Here is a 19,725-nt window from a genome sequence, read left to right on the forward strand (position 1 = left end):
TTGGGTTTATTTCCCCCTAGACAAGCAGAGAGCCCCACTATAGTTTATTGCTTGGATTATCATCCTGGAAAAGCAATTAGTATGAAATGATCCCTTCAATTCATTACTATCAGGAGGTGTGGAAACAGAAGCGAATGCACAAGCATTCTCTGAGTTGCATTTCTAATAAAATTGACACAGAACCTAGTAACCTACAGTACACACCTATCGCCCCTTGACAATGGAAACAATGAGCATGGAGGTGTTAATAAAAGAGACTGTAAGAGAATAGTAATGCACAGAAAATTCTGAGCAATGAATGCCCTTTGCAAGAGGGGAGCACCAAGGGGTGATATATCCTGTGAAAGGTCAACATGGCAAAGTACGTCGAGAGAAGAAACAGGAGATATCCATACAGCTGTGGAAACAAGCGGCATTCTGGCGGCTGTGCAGGGCCATTTTAAGATTCAACAGTCCAGCCAGAGCCAAGTGGAGTATATACATCATGTCCGGGTGCACCATGTACAGCGTCTACAAACGACTCCTGCACAGATCACTTCATAAATCTACTAAAGCGCACTTAATGAAGGTCTACGCTCCAGCCACAGAGATTTACATACAAGTTATGACACTTCAGAAGGCTCAGAGTCGATGCCGTTATCTACTTTCATTTCATTTCAGCTGGCGCGGAGGGCACTTTTTATCCAAGCAGTTTCCACAGGCCAAGTATATCAATTTCATATTACAGCCAAGAGACACTCTACTGCAAGACCACACCATATAAACATTTAAATGGATATTTACTTCCTTAAACACAGTAATGCTAGGTTTACAATGATATATGGTATTTACCAAGTCCAGTATTGTCTGCCATGCAGAGTGAAGCCTCATTGGTGTGCCAATATATAATATATGGTGAACCCGAATGATTGAACATGTGTCTGGATTTTATTTTACAAAATAGAATATGCTCACAGAAATTAGCTCAGGAACTGGAAGAGCCAATTGTTCAGCACAATGTTAATTTTCAAATTATCATAAAGATGTATTTAAAAGAACCCTATACAGACAACCAATATAAAGAGATTTTATACATAGTTAATGATTAGTAGTATCCTTTGTTTGTATTGTAATAATGTAATATGGCAGGGCAAAGGGAACACATATTTAATGTATTTAACATGATGTTGAATCCATAAATATAAAACATATATCCAATAATTCATTGGCAAGCTTCTTCCCTCTTAGTAATAGAGAGAGAATTACAGTGTCATGTCCACAATATAGCATCCCTCCAGAATGGTGGTGTGCTCTGCAGAGCATGTAGGGGCTTTCTCTGTGTGTGTGTGTGTGTGTGTGTGTGTGTGTGTGTGTGTGTGTGTGTGTGTGTGTGTGTGTGTGTTTGTAGTGTACACTGTCTACCTGCCTGTACCACTGAGCCCATTGCCATGGGAGGGAGGGATCTGTGATCTCCCATCAAGCGCCCAGGAGAGCACAGCCACGCAAGATTGATGACACCCTCCGGAAGAAACAAAAGATCTGCCGCCTGCAAGAACTGGCTTATGAGACCTGATAGACTTGTCTCTTAATAAACATCACTGATATGTCAGCCACGGCATGTTTCACCCACTGCTGCGTCGTGGAGGGTACCGCCAAGAACTACAGCCCCCCACTGTCGCTATCCTCCCATAGTAATATGCCACAGTGGTTACACCAAAAGATCAGGCTACAATGCATGTAACTGGGAAATAGTAAAGGCTTGCTGCTCCCCCCCAAACCCCCACCACCCCAATCTTCCTCTGAAATTTCTCATGGATTCTGTCATCACACATGCCATTGTAAAAAATATTTCTTCCCTAAATCCCTACCACCAAAGAGTGGACAGCAGAACGCAGGATCAGCCAACCTTTAACCATGTCATAATTTAGGCAAGTCATTATAGGTGAAATATACAGTATATTTCTTAAAATCCATCATATCAAGCATTTTCAAACATTTCTAAAATAGTGAAAATAACAAGAAAGGAAAAGATGTTGCACATCAGTAATGGGTTTTCTCAGTGGAGTGCTAGACCCGAAATCCAGTAGGCTATACATATCATAGACAGTACAGTACAGTACAGTACCGTACAGTACAGTACAGGGATCCCCACACGGTAACTCTGTCATTTCTCAACCATTCCGGACACGTTGCTGCCAGACTGGGTTACCAGTCTGGTTCACGGCCCAGGCCATGAAACGATACCGTTGGCGTTAACCCCACAGTGATTGTTGACAAATATAAAACACCAATCTGCGTATAGTTGCCAGTGTACACTACACAGGTCTTTAGAAAGCGGTGCCTCTGCTCCAGTTACGCAGCTATGTGTGTCCGTTGCGTTGTATGTAAACCAGTGGCTGGTTTAAAGGTCGTATGTATTTGGTTAAAATGGGTAGGGTTTAAAAAAAGCCAAGAGTTTGCTCTGGTGCACTGGCCTAAAAGTGGGTCCTTCTGAAATGTATGTATGTGTAGGTATGTATGTATGTATGTGTGTAGTATTTAAAAGGGGGGCTTTTTTGTAAAAAGCCCAGCCCACAATACCTTCATATAATTAAAACTAATCCAAAATAGGGTTACCAGTGAAGGGCAAAATGCCTATTCACTGGGGACTATGCAAGGGTATGGTGTTTACTGTTTAGCAACACCTAAAGTGGCCAATAGAGTACAGCACAGAGTAAAGTCAAGTGGCACAGACTAGCCTACACTATAGTACGAGTCTGGAGTCTGAATGGTCCGGGGACCCCCCGGGGACCCCACACGGTAACTGTCATTTCTCGAAGATTTTTTCCAAAAATAATTAGTACCGTACAGAGCACAGTACACTACAGTACAGTAACTAAAACAATAAATGTATAGTTGCACCGTTCAGTTCACACAGGTGTGAGGGAGAGAGACGGGGAGCGACACCCAGCAATGGTTGTCTGGAAACAGAATTCGAACCTGCGACTCGCTGTCAGGCTAGAGCTAGAGCCTGACAGCTAGAGCCTAGGTGCCCGGACCGCTACGCTACGATATAATTTCCTGTAGAAATAACAGTCTCAGACTTGTGTTACATACTAAATAGAATACATGGATATTATGTATTCATTAACCACAAAACCTCAACATTGATCTACACGCTCACATCATGTTGCATAGCTTTGTGTTGTGAGCTTATATAGCTCCTATTTTTGAAAATAACATTCGATATATATATATATATATATATATATATATATATATATATATATATTTGCCTATATAAATGACATGCCCGTAATTGGGATGCGAGTGTTATATTTTTTATTTATTTGACATTTCTTGCCCGTAATTGACATGCCCGTAATTTGGATGCCAGTGTTATATATATATTTTTTTACCTATAATGACATGTAATTTGTAATTTGGATGCCAGGGTTAAAGTGATAAATAATAAATATTCATTAAATGATTAGAGTCGCCAGACGTTAGACAGAGGGGAAGAGAGACTGAGTGACATGTACACATATATGAGCAGTTCCCCCTCTGAACTCTGCCACATTTATAGACTCTGCTATTTACAATATTTTGTATTTTCATCATAAAAAATGTTGTATCTGTCACAATTCTATCTCCCAGACTCTCCCTCAGTGCTGTATAATGCCTTGTTAAAGCCAGCCGTGTGTGAAATGGTGTTTTGAAATAAATGAAACCGACCAGGAAACCAAGGAGTGGGGGAATATTGCAATGTCAAGCTGACAGACAGGCAGTGAAAATGTAACAAGAGCTATCATCTTAAAGAAAACCAGATTAAATAAGAACCTACGACCATTGGTGCATCTCCAGCCCCTGATATTGACAAGTCGCTGGCGAGGGCCATTTTTCATTGTCTCATCAAGACAAAGCATTATGGGAGATCAATCTCCCTCCCTTGCGTCAGATGGGCACATCCACTTTAAAGTGCTGGGTGTTGGTTTTTAGTATTCCTGGAAATTCACTGAATGTTTGAGACCATAGCAGGAGTGTCACTGTCTGACGCTGGTATGAGAGGTGGGAGCATTCCTTAATCAGGAAGAATCTATAGCAGGCTATATCTACTGTTGCCACAGTACAATGCAGCCCTAGAACCTACAGTAGTACAACCTGAGTCTAACAGAAATTTTAATTCATATAATGGTCACGTGGCATTGACGCATGAATCAGTGCAGGAACTTTAACCACTTAAGCCCAATAATACATCATTGTACGACGAATAATGGAAATAGACAATCTAAATCTAAAAGCTCACAAATGTGTGTGAGCTTGTAGATTGTCTATTTTCACTATCTTAACCATATTAACCCTATTTTGACCAGAGTCCCCAAGGGATCTATACTAGCCACTCTCTTTTTTTATTCAAAAATAACATTTACTGCCAAAAATAGCTATAAGCGTATTGCGAGGTATTGTGAGCTTGTAGATCTGATGTTTTATTAGGACATGCTGAGAATAGGGAGGCCAGGTTGAACATTAGCATCGTTCATCAACCGAGAACCTCTGTGATCCATGCAAAACAAACTCACTGTATGGACGAGTTCATTCTCTGTGTTGCATCGCAGCACAGCAACGCAACCACAAGAAAGAGACCAAAGGAAGCCACATGTTTCTCTTGGTCTGTGTAAGAACGACGTGTGGAACTGCAATTACAGCATGAAATCATATATCACGGCTTTAACCTTGAGAGCTTGTATATCTTTAGGGGTCGTTAATTTTAAAAGTCGCCCACTAACCTGTGTTTGGGCGGGAACGCGAAGAGGGGAGGCGGATCCGTACATAAACAAACATCCCTGTAGACGTGCTGCGGGGAGACAGAGAGGGTCTACATTCAGCCAGCTGCTGGACACAGTATGATGTGTAGAGCTTTGTGCCACTGGCTTGCACACACCAACCAACCTCCACGGAAAGCCCTGTCAAATACAATCATAAAACTGAACTGGAAAGAACGGATGGCTTTATTGGCTTACTATTGTGAAGCAGGAGCTAATGATGTTAATCCCCTTCCCCCTTTTGTTTTGTTTTACCACTTAACCCCCCCCCCCCCCCCCCCCAGATATCTATACTGTACTTGGTTCCCTCCTTTTTCCCCCCTCTACATAAATCTCTTAGCTGAAAATAGCCATGGTACAAGGTCACAACGTGCTTACAGAGCTGCTATTTTCACCACATTTTGCCATTTTTTACAGAATGTTCGCCTATTTTGACATGCCCAGAATAGGGACGCTAGTGTTAATGTGATTAAAATGTCATGTGAAATTATGCTATTATTGAGGAAATGCAGTGTAGGCCTATATAAGGCCCAGTCTTATGAGGTAAATCCATATTCGAGCATGAATATCCCTTCCATACATTGTTTTTCTTTCATAAAGATGATAAAGCATGTTGTCTGCCTTCATTCCAGTGCCAATTTCCTCCATGTGAACACAACTGGCGTCTCGGTTCAAACAAAAGCGACCTGCAGTCCTCATCCAGTGAGCTACTCGTCCTGTGACTGCACATCTCTGTGGTATTACCTTTATAGCCCCCGAGGGACTTAAGCATGGAGCTTTGGCGCTGCCTGTTGATTGCACTTTGACCGATCATTTCCTTGAAGTGCTCCACAATGTCACATACAAAAACCATTTTTCATTCGGCACTGAAAACCCAAGTCCACCGTGATCAAAGAGACATGAGTGCATGTGGCACTCAACAACTTCTGTCTGTATATCCTCATTCATCTTTTTATTTTAGACACTGCTAGGCCTACCTCAAATTATTTGTTGACGAACAAAACCCAACCAAATATTTTAGAACGATTTAAGCCATATGTAGGCCTACTAGGCTACTTCGTTGCCTGGGGACCCCCAGGGGTCTGTACTTGGCCCCGTCTTATTTTCCCTCGACCAAATTACTTTGCCGAAACTAGGCAATCTACAAGCTCCACAATGTGTCGCAATGTGAAGCATTGTGAGCTTGTAGACAGAATAGAAAGGCTACAGTTCATATGGTTTATGTGTCAAACTCAGCAAAAAAAATCTAAAAAAGAAAACATGCTGATGAGCTCATTTCTCAGCAGGAAACATTGCGCAAAAACTCTAACCAAAATGCTCTACACACGGATTAAAAAAAAAATCAAACAAAAGAACTGAGACTATAATCAAGAGAGATTTACATCAAGTGTACTGTAGGCGACAATAAAAACAGAACTTGATGTGTCCTTCCCGAGGAGAAAATCAGACCCAGAGCTGTGTTTGTGAGGATTAAGATGTTTGACGACCGGGGCCCCCTGACCGAGGCGGTTTCTGACCACAAATAAACATCAGCCTCAGCGGGTCCCCGTGCTCTGGCCTCCGCACGGTCAGCAACAGGAGCGCATCAATCACAGCTGGAGTGGGGGCTCCCCAAGGCGGGAGCGCAGAGAAAAAAAAGCCACGGCCAGCTGCCGCCCCAACCCTGCACTATCTTTCTCTCTCTCTCTCTCTCTCTCTCTCTCACACACACATGCACAGGCGTGCAGAGTGCAGACGCACACATGCAGACATATTTGCCCACACAGTTGAGCGCATGCGGCCAGACTTAATCTCCCTCCACAACTTAACTCTGAAAGACAGCCGGCCTGGCAAAAAACAGCTAGTAGGTTTAAACAAAAATGAGAAGCAGATTATTACAGGGAAAGCATGAGGATGGGTCAATCAGTCACAATCAAAGTTGGCAACATAGCAGGCTATTAACAACTTTTAACCCTGGTGTCCCTATTTTGGTAGTCTCGGGATGCCAGACTGTTGCCTCATGCAATTTTCAAATGCTTCCGTCATACAGTCTGGAGCAACGGAAGATCTATCATGAGAAAAATATAAAGCGAAAATGGAGACTCCTCCCCACTTCCGTTTCGTCTTTACAGTCACGCAAATGTATCCAAATATAAATAGAAATCACCTAAGCATATAGCTTGTTGCTTAGCAGAAAAGGAAATAAAAAAATAAAATGTAAAGATATTTTAATTTTAAAATATATTTTCGTGAACGGAGATGGCACCTTCATTACTCGGATTTCGTGTAGTTCCAGACTCTATATAGCATTCGGAGATTGTGGAATAGTTGTCTGGCTACACGAGACTATTATTTTGGGCATGTCTTTTAGGGAAAAACATTTCAAAATTCTCCCTATTTTGTCAAAATGTTATCAAAATTCTAAATGACCCGTTTTTCCACAAACTCTTGTCCCTGTATTGTGGCCTTAAAGATGGTGACATTTTGGCTGTTGGTCTATTCATCTTTCTTTGTTTTATTATTTCAGAATAACTTTTACATCGCCTCTGAAGGTGAAAATACAGTGATAATAATCCAGTCTGTGTGCTACACTCATTACTCGTGAAGGAGTGAACTATGGGTGCTTATGATATAAAATAAAAAAGCCTCCATATGTGCACTCAACTAACTTGATACTACCGGTGCTATGTATTTTTTCTATTCATTTTGCGAAACTTTCCTATTTTTGTTTTAAACTGAGAAATGTCTGTGGAGTCAATGATAATTAGTATGGACATAAATGGTTCTTCGTCTCAACTCTTCACACTGTACATGTATATGCTCTGGATTTCATATGAACATATTGATCAAATACCAGTGTTAACCATTATTTAAGGCATTTACGAAAGATATTTGAACTGAATGTCTTTCTTATTTCATTTATTGATTTGGTTTAATCAGCAACATCTTTGGATTTTTTAATTAGTGATACCTATGCTTATTGCTTACATTAGAGCAGTGTACCTCAAATTATCTTTTAACATAGCACATTTGAATTGGCATTCACACTGTTATTTCTGATGGTGTTTGATGAAACAAATGCTAACCTTAAACCTAGATAACCTTTCTTCCCTTAGTAGAAGGAACAGGGTGGCCACTCTAGTTAATATTGCCCCCTGCTGGAGATAAAATGCTGACATCTTTTAAGCTCAGGACAAAGTTTCACCTTGGATGAAGACAACTGTTTGATCAGAACATTGCAGTCTACTCTAGATATGGTGCATTAAATTGTCATCTCAGACTTATTGACATGATTCAAGATGAATGTAATACAAATGTAGGTACATAAAAGTGTCCAACCGCTGTAAAACAATCTGGAGTTCTGGACCCTTGATCAAGACAGTGAAACTCATGTTCATATGGAGATATCCAGATATCCACAAAAGTAAGTAAGCCTTGCTTACTTGCTTACTGTTTCTGTAGCATGAGGCAGATTGATGTACAAGTACACCCCCTGGACATGATGTACAAGTACACCGTCACCTCCTGGACATGGCACTAGTATGTTGCAGAGACTGACCCCAAACCAACCCTTGATGCCGAGTGCCAAGCAGGGAGGCATTGGGTCCCATTTTGCAGAGTCATTGGTATCAACCAGCCGGGGATTGAAACCCGAACCTCCCAGTCTCAGACTCAGACTAAGCGGCCACTGAGCCTGCTCCATATGAACATGGCTATATCATATGTACCACTACCATCTGCCTTTTTTTCCTCTAAAACAAATATCTTACTACATCAAGCTCATCTGCAAGGCAAACACCTATAAAGCCAATGTAGGAGCTCAAACGCGCTGCATTGCGATGTGGTATGAGCTTGTAATTTGTATCTTCACAGACTATTTGCCCATTATGCATGCCCAAAATAGGGACGCTAGGTTTCATTGTGGTTGATCTTTCTCAGTGTGTAGTTCAAACTATTTTGGAATAATCTTTTTAAGTGCATAGTGGACACACTGGACAGCTCCTGGGTCTAAATTATTGTAAACACGAGTGTTGTGTAGGACATCGCTGAAAAGGAACAAGCAGTCAAGCCGTCCTGGGCAAACCCATGAAAAGGCTTGAAAGGCAGAATCCAAATGTTTGCTTTCATAGCTTTTTCTTTGCAGGATCCAGTACACTGGTCATGGTCTGGCTAGCGGATGCAGCTGGGGTAAAAAAAAAAATAGTAATGGCGCCAGCAAATTAATCTCTTCATTGTGCATAAACAGCAAAGCGCTATCATACTGCTGAATATTCATTTCCCAGAATGCAGTGTGAGCACATTAAAACAGCTGACCTCATCTGCTGGATTGATTGATATCTGTCAAAACTGTAAAAGTCACCAGAAGGAGCAGAGATTCACCTGACAAAGTCGCTTTAAGCCCAATTTATTGGCAAAAATTGGCTAGCATGCATTATGCCGGTATTAGAGAAAAATATCAGTGGTCTGAATGACGCTAAAGCACCATCTGACCAGTCAGTGACATGAAAACTAATTCATCATCATTGTGAAACCACATTTACAGTATGAGCACAATTAACACTATGTTTTAAGATTCTAAATGTCAAATTTAGACAAGTTTACTATAAAGAACTAATATATTGAACATGACTTTGGATTTATGACCTACAAATGTATTATAGCGTATAATTTGTGTTATAATTGAAAGCTGGTTAGGGATGCATTAATTAGTCAAGGGTCCTTTCCTCCTACGCCATCACTCCATTATGAACATTGCCCATACAAAGCGCTCAGTGTAATTGATATTGTGAACAAAGATCATAAAATCTATCACCTAAATCGGATTAAAAAATAGTTAATTGGTCGACCTATTACATTCCAGGGGTCCATTATGAAGAGTTACATTCAGTGGAACCTCCCTTCTTCATTCTTTTTCTCTGGAAGGTAATTGAATTTCTAATAGAAAATTTAGTTTTTGAAATGACCTTTTTCAATCAAGGCTCTTTAATTGAAAGTAACTATATCTTTTTCTATCACTGGGTGTTATTTAATTAAATGTAAATCAAAAATATATAGGACAGTTTCATCCTCAAATTGTGTGCACATTTTGACAAAGGCTCATGTCTGGGTAGACGCTTGACACTGTGCAATTTCAACCGTTCACAAATTGACATATCACCTAAAAGTGTTTCCAAAATAAGTTTTTCGAATGAAATATTTTTTCCTATAACAATAGTTATGAATATATGACTGTAATCAACATTTTGAACATAATAATTCCAAAGGAAATGGATCCAAATTAGATCACTGAAAAAAGTACAGAAGATAATGTAGACTGAAAACTTCAATGCAGTTTTGCCATGTATGGTGTTACTGTGAAAAGCCTGCTGTCCTCAGCTAGCTCTGGGTAAAAGGCAAATCAAATGTATGGCAGCAGATTGTGGCACAAACGGCTTCATCCCTGTTAACGAGGAGCGAACACAACATGCAGACCACACAAAAGTGCCACTTCAATTTCACCCCAGAGTTTGTTGCTTTCTATGTAATGAGCAGCTATCTGTTAATATTGTTTAATGCGATGAATCTTCTTTGATCCTATATTTTAGGTGCAGAAAGCATACGAGAAACAGTAAGTGGTGGTGATTTTTTTAATAGCCCACTGTGTCAAAAATATAACAACATATGTTTGGGCTGACTGTTAAAAACTGAGGTGACTGAGGGGGCCGATTCTAAAGAAAATAATAAGAACACCCAGTGAGTATTCCATCAACCACAACAGTATTTGTAGTGTGTGCCCAAAATGTATTTCTCTCACCGTAAGACATAAAGGAACATTCCTTGACGATTCCTTTAATGCAGCAGCTGCCGCTGTGTATCCCCCCCCCCCCCCCCCATACCCACCCCTGCCACCCCCGCCCTTCTCGATCCCCTTCTTTTCAAATCAAGTTCAACATCTGGAGGAGGATAAGTCTCTGAAACTCCCCCTTTGTTCTGTGTCAGAACAATATTTGAGTTGGGCTAAGCTGTAACTTAGGGCAGCTGCCTCCGTCCAAGTAATATTTTGTCAAAAAATGAGATTTTTATTCTAATATTCGCCTATAATGACATAACCAATCGGGTTACCAGGATCAAAGTTGCTAATTGGGTGACTGTGTGCGTTTCAATATTGGTTTGAATTGAAGTAGACTTCTACAGCTGCTTTACCCATCCAGATTCAATGACCTGGAGCATTGTGCACATCAAGATCTAACCAGAAAAGTATGGCTGTATGCTGAAAACAGTGTGCTGGACCAAGCCCTGAGGAAGACTAGACACACGCATGCATGCATGCAAGCAATTGCGCGCGCGCACACACACACACACACACACACACACACACACACACACACACACACACACACACACACACACACACACACACACACACACACACACACACACACACACACACACACACACACACACACACACACACACACACACACACACACACACACACACACACACACACACACACACACACACACACACACACACACACACACACACACACACACAGGATTTTCAATTGAAAATGTTTTGCCATTGGCTGTCTCGTCTGGCTTTATGAAAGATGCATGAAGAGGTCATGGTCAGATCATTAAAATATTCTTGTCAATGGTCCCCTGACAAATTTTATAAAAAGTGGGAAAGTGAAGATTTGACAACATTCTGACATGCATTTATAACATGTCATCTAATCCAGCGGTGCTGCTTTCTCACACTAATACAATCAACCTAATGAAAGAGACCCAGGATACACAATGGATTATGTCAACTCGGTGTTGAAGCTCAACTACACAGGGTACCAAAGGTGACAGGATCTGACCAACAGGGACCAATAGCTAGGGTGTGTGTGGGAGGGGGGGGCATACCCGAGCAGCAGTTGTTTGTTTCAAATACGCCCTTGTGTGTATCACCCCCAGAACATAGGACGCGTTCTACATGCAATGTGACAAGACTTCCTCTATTCTTAACTTCTGCCTCTCTGGCTGCTGGGGGTGAGTGGGGGCTTCTGGCAGTGGCCTGACAGTGGAGCGTCTGACACAACAACCCCCCCCCCCCCCCCCCCACACACACACACACACACACACACGATGATGCCTGAAGAACAACATGCAAGATGCCATCTGCCGGGGCCCCACCCCCTCCCGTCTCATTCTCTGCTGCCCCGAATGCCGCCATAACCACTGACAACGCAACAAGCTAATTAGGAGATTTACTGTGCTAATTACACATGCACAGAAGTGTTACTAGAAATGCGTATTTGGGGGTCGTCTGCGTGTGATTTACCCTCGATTAAAGGTAAATGTAGCATGTAAAACTGTGTGATTGTCTTTACACCCCTGTACAGACGATGATTTAGAATGACACCCGACAGACAGCTGGAATGGCTGAGGGCCACCTGACTTCTGAGGGGTTGGAAGGAAAGAGAAGCTCTCCCAGGCCCTGAAGCCAACGTGAGAAATGAGTTCTGTGGTGACGAGGCGATGCTAGACAGTAGATAACACCCACGATCCATAACATTCTGATGTACTTTCTCCATCAATTAAGTGACAAGCAACACCATGACTGCAAAGGAAACAACAAGCCTAAAGGACTCACATCCAACCACAACAGCTCGCTTTGATTAGAAACAAAATATTTTGTTGATCCGAAAAGCTGGAAGATTAAAATGAGTTTATTGGCTACATTATGATACCCGTTTTTTGCAAGAGGCTTGCAGTATACTCTGTAAATGTAAGCATTTTTGCAAGCAGGTTATTGGGAGAAGAACAAATAGAAATTGTGTTCACAATAGCCTGCCAAATCACTTGTATTGCAAGGATAACTGATTAGAAATTATGGATTCCAAAGAAAACCTACTTAAAACCCTGTAACACCCAGCGTTGCAATACTACAACATATTTTAATTAATTAATTAATTAAATTAATTAATATATATATATTTTTTTTAATGTTCTTTTTTCACCTAAACGTCATCATTGATGTTCATTGCAATGTCATTGCAATGCCATTGGTCATGATATTTGCGTATAAATACCCCCCAGGCACAGAGGATGAAATTCACACAAATTAAAAGTCTCTGGACTTTTTTACCTATGACCTTTGACCTTCAACCCTGATAAAAGTAAGAATTAGAATGTCTAGAACGAATGTTTTATTAATTATTGTGAAAGATATCCCCCAAATGTAAATTATTAATTTATTATTATTATAATAATTATTATAAATCTGCATAGAATTTGCAAAAAATAATAATACATTTTTTACATAATTTCCTCTGATGAGTCCTAGTAGTAAAACATAGTAGTAAGGTTGAAATCTCTTTTTTGCAAGTAGAAATTAATCCTGGTTTTACAGGGTTAAAGCCTTTACTTCCACACAGGGGTGTCATCATGAGTGATAAACTGTAATTCTCTCCACAGAGTTTGAAAATGTTATGCCCAGTGCTACATTCTATCAGCACTGACTAACTGTGTTCACACACACTGCTTCCAAACTTCAAACCCGCCATGTCTGACATTCACAAGGCCAACCTCAAACCACAAACCAACCCATTCCGTCCCGGTTTAGACACCATAAAAAACAAAATAGCATCTATCCTCAATGTGGGAAAACACAGATGGAATCACAGAACTAGAACATAAAAATGGATTTCATAACATGGAAGTGTGCGTAATTTGGAGATTTGAACATATTACTTGAGAATTGTTTGTCCATAGACTTTGTCTCTCTCCTAGTGAGTCTGCACCAGTCTGCACCAGCGCACACATCAGAAAGCATTAACAGGTAGGCTACAGTATGAGCTAAATAGAAAATAGAGAGGGATTAATCTTGGAATCATATACTGTACATCTGTAATGCTACTAGTGTACAATAGTGTACACTAGTGTACAATAGTTAGGAAACTTCAAGAACCAGCAGCATGCTCTCATGCAGCCATGCTCTGACTGAGCCACAGTTGCCTCGTTACCGGTGCAGGCAGGGGTACAACAGGAGAAATTGTCTGTAAACCCACGGGGTCTCTACATATTAATGAACTGCTCCTCACAGGGGAATTATGGGACTGTCTCTTTTCCTTTCCTCTCCTTTTTTATGCTCGTTTGTTTAATTAAAAGAGTGTGTTTTAGGGAAATGAGCCGTTGTCTCCTGCCTCCAGGGCAGCTCTCACCATGAGTAGGGTGCTGACATTTAGCTGGGAACAGTAAGCTGCATTGGTAACAATGATCAAACCAGAGCCCTTGTTAAACATCACAATAGAATAGAGTGTTATTCTTGCCATTAAGATTCTACGGTGAATTTAGGCTGGTTGATATTGATAGCATAGCATACTGATGTATAAAGGGAGTAAAAAGGATAGGCCTACCGCTTGTGTTAACAGGCCCACACAGCAAAAAGATAAATTGTGTTAATTCCTCACAGCTTATGAAAAAAGGATAGTACTGTCTATTAGTACTGGGTAGTACTGCTAAGATATAACTAAATATTAAAGGCATGAGGGCACCATAGTGGCTCACCTGGTAAAGGTACCACATAAATGAGGCTATGTTCCTTCCCACCTTTCCTTTCTCTCATCAATAAACGCCCCCTTGCTCATCCACCAACCAAAAAAAGTATGACATTCAATGGCAATGAAAACATGTATGTTCTTGTCTCCAAAACTGCAATTTTTTGTATTTTTCTAAAAATGAAAATGCATGGACAAAAAGACTAAAGTCCAAGTACATGATACAAGCCACAGAATGTAAAGGAAAAGCCATGGGTAGTGTTCAGATCCTTCATCATTAATAGCACTGAGATATCAGAGAGACTTATCTCCTCTCTAACAATAACATGGATAAACAGGACATCCTTTGGCAAGAATCATTCCAGAACACCCAATCTCCCAATACTTTATCCTTCTTGAATCACATTTACTCAAAGGCGCAGAATAAATGAGACCGAGCTTCAATTCAAAAGAGAAGCAGGCACAAGGATTTTTCAGCATGAACCAATGACAGGTTTGTGGAGAATAAGACCACACTCAAATCCCTGTTTTAATTGCTTTTCTTAGTGTTAACAAAGGAGTAATTTACAATGAACTAGACCACATACAATACCATTCTCTGCTGGCTTGCCCTAGTTATTCGGTGAAAGAAACTTTTAATAAGTGCTGTGTAGATTAATTTTCTGATATGTTAAGCATTGTTCTGCATACTAATTGACACAGTTTTTATTGTGCATAGCACGTCTTTTCACGGAGGCATAATTAAGGGGCTTGGTGAGGCTTTTATGACACATATTAGAGCAGAAATTACCATTTCTGTTTGAGGGTTCAAATGACCAATGTTGTTTCTGACTTATTTATGTATCCCCACTTAATGGTACCCCCACTCAAATATTGAGCATTCTAAAGGCATAGAAAGAGATGGATGGTTACGTTGCAAATATTACAATTCACTTACTTTGTTAATAGATTGACAATGACAAGCAGAGCAAATAGGAAGCCATCATATTTTCTTTACTTTGCTCTGCACACGTTGATGTTATTTATTTCTCTAATTTCTCCGTTTTCTACAGTAAGAGGATGTTTTCCTGCTCACCCTGACTCTGTCATGACATAGAGCTGCAACAACACAAATACCTTTTATTTATTATACAAATTCTAGGATTGTCTTTAAATAATCACCTGCAAGTGTAATATAATATCAACTTCTCAGCTCTCATCTACCCCTCAGAAAAGACTTTCTTCAAATATCATAGATGGAAAGATTGCACCCCCTTGTGTTTGAACATCATGTAAAAATGAGTGCTTACCAAATTTGGCTTCAGTGATTCCAAGCTGACCAAGGACCAGATGGGGGTATGGGCAGGCCTCGGGTCTGGGCATGCCTCGGGCTCCTCAGTGGGACGCATTAGGAAAGGGAGAACTCTGATTCTCTGCTGGAACTGTTACCTCCGTGACCCGATTCCGGATGGATGGATGGATTCAAAGATCGGGAAGCTCCTAAAAAAGCAATGAAAAGTTATTCCACATCCTACAAATTAATCTAAACTCTGTCAAATAATATTGAATTGTCTCTAATTTGAGATTCTGAATATTTCACTATACCAGTCGAGTACTGTAATGTAAATGAATAGGTATAATGAGTAAATTATGTCAGCTGTCTCCCTCTCCCGACAGACATATTTGAAAACATGGCTACACTACAATGATGGAGGTGCATCTAGTGTCCAATCAATAACTTAGTAGACATTGCCAACCAGCAGGTGAGCTACAAAACACCAGGGTTGAAATGTTTAAATGGAAGAGTAGGGAGACCGCCTCCAACTGCTGCAGATGTACTAGTTATATAATTTGTTTCTATATGAATAGTTGAATACAAATTATGTCCCCCAATATAGTCTTAGAAGCATTAATGTAGTATTACCTGGCATACAGTAAGATTGACGCCATGCTGGACAACAATAAAATGAATTGCTCATCTGTTGCAAAAATGCGACAGAAATATGATTATGTGTGTTGCTAAACTTTCTAATACTATTCCTAGGCTGGACCAGAAGATGTAGTCACCTGATAAGAATGTCCCTGCTTCAAGATTGCTGCATTAGTTCTTGATGTCTGCAAAAGGAGAGCATTCTCTTCAATCAACAAAGATTCACTGAAACCAAAGTAATGCTTTATATTGTAATGAACTATTGCATAGAACAATTTGACAAAAGTCAGATAAGGCTGTACTTCTATCACATAAAGTAACAGTTGAATCACATCACTTTCATATTGTAATCATACAAGTAAATGTGTTATTGGTTACTTTTCCGGCAGAAATTTAAGGTGCGGAAGATTTGAAGAACACCCCTCTTTGCGTCCCACGACATTTATACAAGTGTCACAACTATTAAAACAAGACAATGTGGCTTCCCTGAGGATCAATGATGTCATATTGATGATGAAGGTATGGCAGGATTGTGGATCTGACATGAATTCACTCAAAAATACACTCTCAGCCTACAGACTTGTAAGGGACCCCTGGTGGTCCCCAGACCTGACATTGAGAACCAAACCTTTGTCAAATGTCTAACTGTATGAATATTTAAGCTAGTGTGTGTGTGTGTGTGTGTGTGTGTGTGTGTGTGTGTGTGTGTGTGTGTGTGTGTGTGTACAACATTACAACATTACAATCCCCACCCACCCCTTTTCCCCCTCACTGTATGTGTTTCTTTTCTCTTTTTACCTCCTATGATGATTTCCTGTTTTGACTATATAGTAGTGTATATTCGTAGGTCTCTAAATGTTTTGATGAATTGAAAATGGTGGGCCCTATTGTAAACAAGTGTAATTCTTTATGGTGACGTCCACTCACAGTTAACAGTTTTTGTATTGAGTTGTACTTGAAATGTACTGTAATTCTGCAAACTTCTGCAAATTCTGCAAACTGTCAAATAAATAAATCAATCAATCAATGAAAACACAACGTGAAATACCTAGAATTTAGGGGAAATAGCCTTTATATGACATATGGTGCAACTTTTCATAAGGCACACAGAAGTGTACTCCTTTGGGAACACACACCCTTCAGGTTATGCAATACCACCAAGGAGCTGTTGAACCTTGGTGACACACAACCGAGTCTGAAGTCAATCGATTAATTTGTATCTAATTTGGCGGGGGGGAAACTTGTGCCATTTGTGCCATCACGTATGGGTCTAAATTAAAATAACTTTTGACTCTGCATTGTTTAGGATCTTCAGTGTGTGATTCAGAGTGGGCCGATTTGAAATATTCCGGGTCTTCTTAGGCCTAATGGCTCCTCTGGCTCTGGGCGTTTGTATCTCGGGTGTCATTTCAGAGAAGGGTCTTTTCGTAACCCAGGGTGCGTTCGGATATACTGTAGGCACTGAGCACACTGGTGTGCCCTCTGGTCACTTGTTTATTCAAACAGACCCTAGATTCTTGCAAGTCCCTGGAAAGACACGCTGTGATTGGCCAGTAGTCACTTTGTGGCAGTGTGCCATATATGGCAGCCGTGATACAGGTCACTCCAATGAACTGCAGCGGTGAATGAGGCACCTAGGTGTCTATAATTCTACCGACAGCGGGGAAAAAAGTTCCTTTCTCCACCCTCAGAGACTTCCTGCTCATCAGAGGTGACGTCGAGTTCACTGTGACGGGGTTGCCGAGTTACGGTTGCCAAGGGGCTGTTCCCGGTCTCCAGGGACTTCCTGTTTGCGATGTCGGGTCTCTATGTGGCGGAGTGTGATGTCACGTATGAAGAATCTCCAGATTGTCCAGGTGACGATGAGGACGATTCCCAGCAGCCAGCACTGAACGACGAAGAATGGTATGGGAAGCATGATGGTGATTGGGTCGTACTTCACCACGATGAGGAACTCTGTGACGATGATGGCCACCACTAGCCATGCCTGCTGTCCCAGCTTTTTACAGAACCCTGGCTCGTCCATGAAGTCGTAGACCTCCCTCATGGCCACGCCTCCCACGTTAACTAAGAACACCAGTCTCAGAAGAATCAGGTAGTGCTCTGGAGGCATCCACAAGACGAACTTCAGGTAGAACGTGTTCAACTCTGCCAACAGGAACATAAAGATAATTCCTAGAACAGCCAACCAACGTGGCAGGTTTGATGCTGGCTTCCATTCAAACTTCACCCAGCTGTATGGGGTGAACTGGAATGCAATGCGCTTAATCATACCCGTGTATGTAGGAATGTTCCAGAGTCCCTGCCACTGGTATGTTTTCAAAGACAACCAGCTGAGAGTCTTCATACCATAGTATATACCCAAACCGTTACAAACCAGTACGTCCATTATCCAGTGGTCCCACCAGCACTCAGAGAAGTTTGGTAGCTGATGTTCCAGACTGTACTCCAGAAACTCAAACATGACAGAGATAATCATACACATCCACCAATCACGAATCATCAAGGTCTTGATGTACCAACCCAGAAAGTGGGCGGGGACAAAGCCATCCATCTTGTCCCAGACGTTGTGGAAGGGGTCAGAGGGGCTTGCAGAGTCATAGATGAGACAGTTGCCTCCATAATCTTTCTCCGGCAGTGGAACTCCCAGTTTCGGATCAATGAACTTCATAAACCCTCTGCCATCATGTGCCGTTTGAAAAAGGATGAAGATGAGAAACAGTTCATAAACAACTGACACACACAACCAGAATCTCCAATAGGCTGGGTGAGGTCTGGTGAAGGGTCCATCTTTGGCCTGGGTCACGCCAAAACACAGAAACACCAGAATACTGGCAACAATACCTCTCTTGATATTATAAGTTGTGTCGTGTGGTGTATCATCCAGCAGAGTCGCATACACAAGAACACATGTCAGAATAAACAACACTGTTACTGTATGAGCACGCCAGAAAAACGTGTTTGTTCCATCGTCTTCTACTTCAGATTCTGTATTCCTCCTCGTCAGATTCTCCATGGCAGTCAGCCGTTTCATCTGCTTGGCTTTTCTCCGTAAACTGTGATCCACAGACCTTTGCCCGGCGGCCACCGATATTTCCACAGACAAGTTAATCTTGTTTTGGTTTTCTGATAGGAACAGATATGAGTCTTTCATCGCTGTCTTTATTGCATTTCATTTAATGCTTTATTCACTCAAATAGCCTTTGAGATTAAGAGGGCAATATTAGACTGAGCGTGAGAAATTATGTCACTTACTCGAGGAGGGGTTTAGTCAGTCATTTATGTATACATGACATACGTATCTATGACGACAAATGTATCAAATAAAGTTTTATAAAACATATAAATCTAGAAATGCACTCTAGCTGCCAACTTGCGCAACCTATCTCTGACTCTCAACTTACTGTCCCTCCCTTCTTATATATAACTTTGAAACTCAAATTTGTCACGTCATCCACATATGTCACGAAATGTGCTCACTGCGCAGCTGATTGGCTGAGCACAGAATGTCATGTATGATGATGTAT

The 19,725-nt window shown here is 41.1% G+C and overlaps 1 protein-coding gene across 1 annotated transcript; it reads right to left on the minus strand.

The window, feature by feature from the left end:
• Window positions 1-17,921: 17,921 nt before the first annotated feature.
• Window positions 17,922-19,352, minus strand: LOC308320123 (phosphatidylserine synthase 2-like; the record flags this gene model as incomplete). Its single annotated transcript, XM_080770442.1, has 1 exon — window positions 17,922-19,352. The coding sequence occupies one exon, from the start codon at window positions 19,350-19,352 to the stop codon at window positions 17,922-17,924; it is 1,431 nt and encodes a 476-aa protein (XP_080626568.1).
• Window positions 19,353-19,725: the final 373 nt, after the last annotated feature.

The sequence above is a fragment of the Protomyctophum bolini genome (assembly GCF_963924005.1).
Source record: "Protomyctophum bolini genome assembly, chromosome: 8".
Lineage (NCBI taxonomy): Eukaryota > Metazoa > Chordata > Actinopteri > Myctophiformes > Myctophidae > Protomyctophum > Protomyctophum bolini.